Below are 6,966 nucleotides of genomic sequence, written 5' to 3'. Positions count from 1 at the left end.
AACCCCACACACACCACTTTTCAAATCTACATGCAAAATAAGAACCAATTGCTTGATTAGTGAACAGTTTGTGAGCTCATTTGGGCCCAAAAACTGTGATACATTTTTCAAGTTATCATCTCCGATTTGTACATCAAACCAATTAATTGAGATATTTATAGATTTGCATAATTTGAATATTTGAAAACAATCTATATATTAATTGAATCAGATATTCATTAGGTTAGACGGACGATTGAGATTGATTTGTAAACGAAACCATTTGTATAATATGTATGTATAGACTTGAGATCATGTGAGAGATTGTTTTCGTATGATAATATTTTTACACTTGAAACTTCACTGCAAAACACTTTGTAGGTAATGTGAAGGTTCGGATTTTTGTTATCTTCACAACATTTTGTTACGAAGTTTCAAGCGTAAAAATGTTGTCTCGAATGTATGATAAAAGTAGGTTGGGCCAACCCTATATATATATAATCAGGGTTGGGTTCATGTGAGACCAAGGGTTTTTCGTGAGACCCGTAAGATCAATTTATGTTCATTGATCAACTTTATAAGCTAATGATCTAATAGTCTAAAGTTGCATGATAATAATTTTGTGATTATGAATATTCAAATTGTAGATCTAATCCAAGGGTTGAGGATTGGTCTTATGGGTTTCACGAAAACCCTTGGTCTCACGTGATCCCAAATTTATATAATCATGAATGTATCTATATCTCTCTCTCTATATATATATATATAAAATCATGTATCTATATATCTTAAAAAGCCTACTGTTACGAAAATGGAGATCGATCAATTTGGACCCACAAATGTCGCTTTTTCTATTTTCTTTCAAATCATTCTCTTTCCGTATATCTCGCCAAACCCAGATTCCAAATACAAATTATTTTTTCTTTCAATTTTGGGTCAAATTTCTTGATTCCCCCCTTTCTCTTGTTTCAGAACCCAAAATGCATCAATTCCTTTGATGGGTTTTGTTTGGATGAATCTAATGGGTTGCATCAGTTCCAAACATGAAGTTAGGTCTTCAAGTTATCACGGACGTCCGCCGCAGGGTCCTTCACTGAAGAACCATGGTCACCAGATTGATCCATCGACCAAAATCAAGGACGAAAAGAAGAATCACGTTGGTATCGATGGTGAATCTTCAAATTTGAAATTTGGAAGATTAAGTGAAGCAGAACTGGTTGCTGCTGGATGGCCTTCGTGGCTTAGTGAAGTTGCAGGTGAAGCCATTCATGGTTGGTTGCCATTGAAATCCGATACCTTCCAAAGATTGGAAAAGGTAGATTGCTTTCAACTGTTTTTGCAATTCAATTAAGCTGGATGGTGGGACCCACCATTTTTGCTGAACGGGTTACATCTTTAAGGTGGATCAAAGACTTAAAAACCCTTTCGGGATCTGTCTTTTTGGTTGGGATCTTTCGTTTTGTTGATTCTGAGGGATTTTTTTTTAATTTTTTTGGTTGAGTTCGAATGACGTTTTTGATTTTTGTAAATTCTAAAAGAACTTTTCTGACGGGTTGGGTTCATGTGGGACGTTTTTGGAGACCCATTGGACCATATAAGAACGGCAAAACTTTACAGCAAAATACATTGTGAAGGTAAAAAAAAAGTGAAAGTGTACCTTGACAATATTTTGCTATGAAGGTTCAATGTTATTTATGTGGTGTCATGGGTCTAAAAAAAAAAGCAACTTTGTCTCATATGATCTCAAGTCCTTTTTGGTTTTTTGGGTTGATATCTCTTGTAGTTTCTAATATCTCGAAGCTACCCTTCGAAGTGTAGCTTGTGCACGTTTTATACCCCAAGTAGAATTCTTGTGAAAATCGGTAGAGCGAGTGCACGTGGCCACTAGGGTTTTCATACTTCAACTCTGATCATTGGGAAAAACCATAAATATTTTAAGAACCAACTAATTCATGTATTATTCATAATGAATACAGTGAATAATCATGAATGTTACTCATCATTAGTATCATGAATTTTCATAATTTATGAAATCATGCATATATATATATATATATATATATATATATATATATATATATGAGTATGAATAATTTTTATCAAAATAAGTGGAATGCATTAGCTGTCAGCTGTCAGGTTGGGAAGTAAGGGTCAGAGAAGGCAATCACTCGTTCTTAAAACTAACGTTCTTAAGGCTAAAGAACCATATGGCTCTACTTTCTGGCTTGCTCCTACGACATTCGTCATAAATAAAACATGAATAGTTGGTTCTCAGATTCTCAAAATATTTACGGTTCTGATTTAAACATGACTCAGATGATGAATTTATCATATCTCTGATCATGAGTTTAATTCATGATTTCGTGGATGATTAATACTGAAATTTCAAGATTTCTTGATTCAAGGGCACCTATCGAAATTGAAATTGAAATCGAACCTGCGTTTTTGGATTTTCTTCTAATGTAGATTGGGCAAGGCACATACAGTAGCGTTTATCGAGCACGCGACACCAAGACCGGTAGAACGGTGGCACTGAAGAAGGTGCGGTTCGACAATTTGCAACCCGAGAGCGTGAAGTTCATGGCTCGAGAAATCACAATTCTCCGAAGGCTTGACCACCCAAACGTCATGAAACTCGAGGGGATAATCACATCCCGATTATCACGTAACATATACTTTGTGTTCGAATATATGGAGCACGATCTCTCGGGACTTTTGTCATCCCCCGACATCAAGTTCAGCGACTCCCAGGTTTCGTGACATGTAACTTGTCGAAACTTCACATTTTCAACGTCTAACGGAACTTGAATGTAGCCTAACGAGGTTATTTTTGGTGCGGGCAAAATGGAACGAAGTTTGGTTTCGTTACTATTTAGTGTAGCAAATATTTTTTTTCCTCAATCTATACAATAAAGTTTCAAAATTTTCTATTTTGTACCCATTTTGACGGATAACCTGCTGATCTCGTAATATTTGATGATGTGGATGTCAAGCTTATCGTCCTATGTGCCGTAACCCTTTCGTAAAGGGGTATCCACGTCACCAAATGTTACGAGATCAACAGGTTATGGGTCAAAATAAGTACAAAATATAATTTTTTGAAACTTTATTATATAAAAAAAATTGCTACACTAAATAGAAATTAAACCAAACTTTGTTGCATTTTGATGCATTCTGCCCTTTTTTTGGTGCAGATTAAATGCTATATGAGGCAATTATTGAACGGTATCGAACACTGCCATTCACTAGGAGTTCTACATCGTGACATCAAAACGGCAAATATTTTGGTGAACAACGAAGGGCTTCTGAAGATTGCCGATTTTGGTTTGGCGAACTTCCACGCTCCAAGGAGCAAGCGGTCGTTGACTAGCCATGTGGTGACTTTGTGGTATCGGCCTCCCGAACTCCTCTTGGGGTGCACGAGATACGGGATGTATGTTGATCTTTGGAGCATCGGGTGCGTTTTCGCCGAGCTCTTTCTTGGCCGACCGATCCTAAAGGGGCGTACGGAGGTGAAAAAGATACGAAAACTATAAACGTTCTGTGATTAAATCATACAGAGTCTCTTTTCATTATGTCATTTCTCATTCTGCACTGAGTCATACATGCCCTCTTGATAATTCCGATCACTTAATCATTCTGCATCTACCAAACCGCCCCTGATGTTTTCAGGTTGAACAATTGCACAAAATATTCAAGCTTTGTGGCACGCCTGCCGACGATGGCTACTGGAACAAGTCGAAACTTCCGCTTGCAGCGATGTTTAAACCGCATCACGCTTACGAGAGTACGCTTCGGGAAAGATGTAAGGACCTCCCGGAAACCGCGGTTGACCTTCTCGACACTTTCCTTTCAGTAGAGCCTTGCAAGCGTGGGACGGCTAGATCCGCCCTTCGATCCGAGGTACGTTGTAGAACTACACGAATCTATCAAGGAACTCGGCACAAATTCATTTAACAACTGTAAATATCTTGAGAACTGATATTCATCATGAATGAATGTTGATGTACATTCATTATGGTATGTATTATCATGATATTCACGTAAATTCATGGTAGGGCTCGAGCTCGAATATTTGTTGGGTTATCGACCTTGAGCTCGATGCTCATTTACGGGCTCGAACTCCCGATCGATTAGTTCGTTTATTGGCTCGAGGTTGATAATGTTTATATATTTATTGTATGATTTATTAACATATATTTTTTTGTCTTAAAACAGTATTTCAATACGAAGCCGTATGCGTGCGATCCCGCAAGCTTGCCGAAGTACCCACCAAACAAAGAGATCGATGCAAAGATCCGTGCTGAATCCTGTAGGTGAGTTCTTTTAACTAATTGGTGTTTCGGATGGAGAATGCCGAGTGATTTCGACCTCTATGATTACAGAAAGAATCCCGTTGGCAGCATAGTTCGGGCATCGGGAGCTTCGAGAAATCCGACACGAGCCCGGAAAACTTGCCGAGAACAAGCCGCTTTCGGTAAAGCAGTTCCTCCTACCGAGGTGAAGGCCGGTGGCAGCAGTGGTGGTGGTGGTGCGTATTCATGTACGTCTAAAGGATCGACAAAAGCATCGTGCGACACAGGGTCTGGATTTTCCCGAACTACAGAAAAAGGGTCTCAACTGGACGGCATTCGTGCACTAACCATACAGGCTGCGGCTTCAGATGGCGGTTTCGTGTGGGAAACAAGAAGGCGGAAACATGGCGGTGGTCCGACTCCGGTAAGTAAAAACGAGGCGGCAGTGGCGGTGTTCGGCCGGCCGATGGTTGCCTGAAAATGGAGAATTCAGACTTGTAATGTAGAAGAGGGGTTTTTGCACCCTTTGTGCCGCCATTGATGGAGTCTTGAAAACCCTTTAGAGCTTGTTTTGCTGGTTAAGGATATTGGGTGGTTATTTCTGTTTGGAGGTTATGTAGAATATATTTGCATTTTTGAGTTATAGATTTGAATTTATATACACAATTATAAAAATATTTTAAAATAATATATAAAATAATTTTCTATTTTTAGACGTGCCTTAAAATCTGAAGTCTAATTTCACTTTTGATTGATAAGATGCGTAAAAATCTGAACACAAGATTAACAAAGCTGTTTGCTTTTATAAATTATTAGAAGGGTACTCGTGCAATATATCGAGATATATCTTATTTTAGTATTTCGTTAAAATTTCATTTTATTCATTTTTTATGTCGATATAATACGATTTTATGTGGTTTTGAGAAAACGATAATGTTTTTATTTTTGAATAAAATATAAATTTAAAAATATTATAAAATTTGGAAAAAAAATATACACCGATACCGATATCAGTATCAAATTAACTTTTTTAAAAGTTCTTGTGTATTGGTGTAATTTCCTTAATTCAATTTTTGATTATAATTTAATTTAGATTTAGTAACAAAGAAATTTGATTTAGGTTTAATAATATTTTAGATTTTTTATATTTAAAATGAGATGTTTATCTTATATTTGATTATTTTTATCTGCAGTTAATTACATGAATTCAAATATGGAGCTTTAATAAGTTGTACTTATGCACAATTTACATGTAATCATAAATTTTAAGTAATATGCATCAATAAACAGTATTTCGTGTATAAATAATTGTTTTTAAGAGTTTTTGTCAAATGCTTTATAATATAATATAGAATATATATGAGCAAAAGGTAGATTATTAGCAACCCTGATATGTCCCACACGGAACCTGTCCCCTAAGAACCATATGTAATCACATGTTAGGAGGCATTTTAGAGTTGACTCGGTGGCTTAGGCTGATAGAAGGGTTCAAGTTCGCCTCCCGTAACAGGATTCAAACTTGAACCTGTTCTATACCCCTCATAATAAAAGAACTACGCTTTACTCGTAATTCGTACGTATCTTTTTAGAGAATTCTTTAAACTCGGAGTTTTCTCTGTTTTAGATAATAACATTCATGTGGTTTGCTTAAATTGCAATTTTCGTCCTTATACTTTTGAAATTACGATTTACGTCCATATTGTTTGCAATTTATACAGTTGTTTATGTTTCTAGACAATTCATTACAATTAAGTATGAAAGACGAAAATAGCAAAACAATTATAAAGCATAAGAACGAAAAAACAATAAATTGTAAACAATAGACACGAGAAAAGCAACGATACGTAAACTACAAAACCGTAGTTCCACAAATACAAGGACAAAAAAAGCAATTTCAACAAACCACAAGGATGAAAAACGTAGTTTTGTATTTTCTCTATTTTAGAAAATCTATTAAACATGCTCTCAAAAATACAAACCCTTGAGCTAAGTTCATGATGTTGCCAAAAGGTGTTTGACCTAACAGTACTTTATAACCTAACGAGCGTTTTGTAACTCAACATTTTTATAGATCAAAGGTTCAAATCTCACCACACAAGTTTAATAGTACTTTGTAGCCCAGGCTTATTAGCAAGGACGAACCCGATTTTTTTTTTCTTCAAACGGTGGCACAATTTGACTATAAGAAACAAATATACGAAATTTTTTTCAACCGGTGGCACTATTTGACAAAAAATGACACAAACATGATTCGAACATGGATCGAGTGGAACAAAAGCCTTGCAAACCAACTCTATCAAATAAAACTTGTTCTCATTGTAATTTCAAAATACATAAGATGACACACAACAGATTAATACGGTGCACATTTCACGAATCTAAATTTTTTTACTCTTCGACGAAGAAATAATACGTGGCACGTGCTACCGTATGCACCACTATAGGTCCGTCACTGCTTATTAGAGATCAAGGATTCAAGTCTCACCAAACGGTAACCCGACCTTATTAAAGATCAAGGGTTCAAGTCTCATCAAACAAACCTAGCAATACTTTGTAACCCACCCTTCTTAGAGATCAAGGATTCAGTAATGCAAGAGATATGTGTCAGTTTAATTCATCATATATATATACATATATATAGAGGAGCGATCAAATGAAAACCACTCCAATTTGTAAAAACCGTAAAAACTAC

At 36.2% G+C, this 6,966-nt stretch overlaps 1 protein-coding gene across 1 annotated transcript; it reads left to right on the top strand.

Annotated features, from left to right (window-relative positions):
* Positions 1-1,000: 1,000 nt before the first annotated feature.
* On the top strand, positions 1,001-4,752 carry LOC112515651 (protein IMPAIRED IN BABA-INDUCED STERILITY 1-like). The gene is made up of 6 exons (XM_025122558.1): positions 1,001-1,294; positions 2,446-2,730; positions 3,174-3,491; positions 3,652-3,882; positions 4,198-4,295; positions 4,365-4,752. Exons 1-6 carry the CDS (start codon positions 1,001-1,003, stop codon positions 4,750-4,752), a joined length of 1,614 nt encoding a protein of 537 aa, XP_024978326.1.
* Positions 4,753-6,966: the final 2,214 nt, after the last annotated feature.

This window comes from Cynara cardunculus (assembly GCF_001531365.2).
Source record: "Cynara cardunculus var. scolymus isolate 2C chromosome LG 7, CcrdV1, whole genome shotgun sequence".
Taxonomy (NCBI): Eukaryota; Viridiplantae; Streptophyta; class Magnoliopsida; order Asterales; family Asteraceae; genus Cynara; species Cynara cardunculus.
Note: the sequence above shows the minus strand (reverse complement) of the source record. Positions and strands in the feature narration are given on the sequence as shown.

What these genes read in the sequence shown, in the direction of transcription:
- LOC112515651 (XM_025122558.1), top strand. Translation starts at nt 1,001, where the DNA reads ATGGGTTGCATCAGTTCCAAACATGAAGTTAGGTCTTCAAGTTATCAC. An exon ending in TCCTAAAGGGGCGTACGGAG is followed by an intron (nt 3,492 to 3,651) that starts GTGAAAAAGATA and finishes TGATGTTTTCAG; the next exon opens with GTTGAACAATTGCACAAAAT. An exon ending in ATCCGTGCTGAATCCTGTAG is followed by an intron (nt 4,296 to 4,364) that starts GTGAGTTCTTTT and finishes CTATGATTACAG; the next exon opens with AAAGAATCCCGTTGGCAGCA.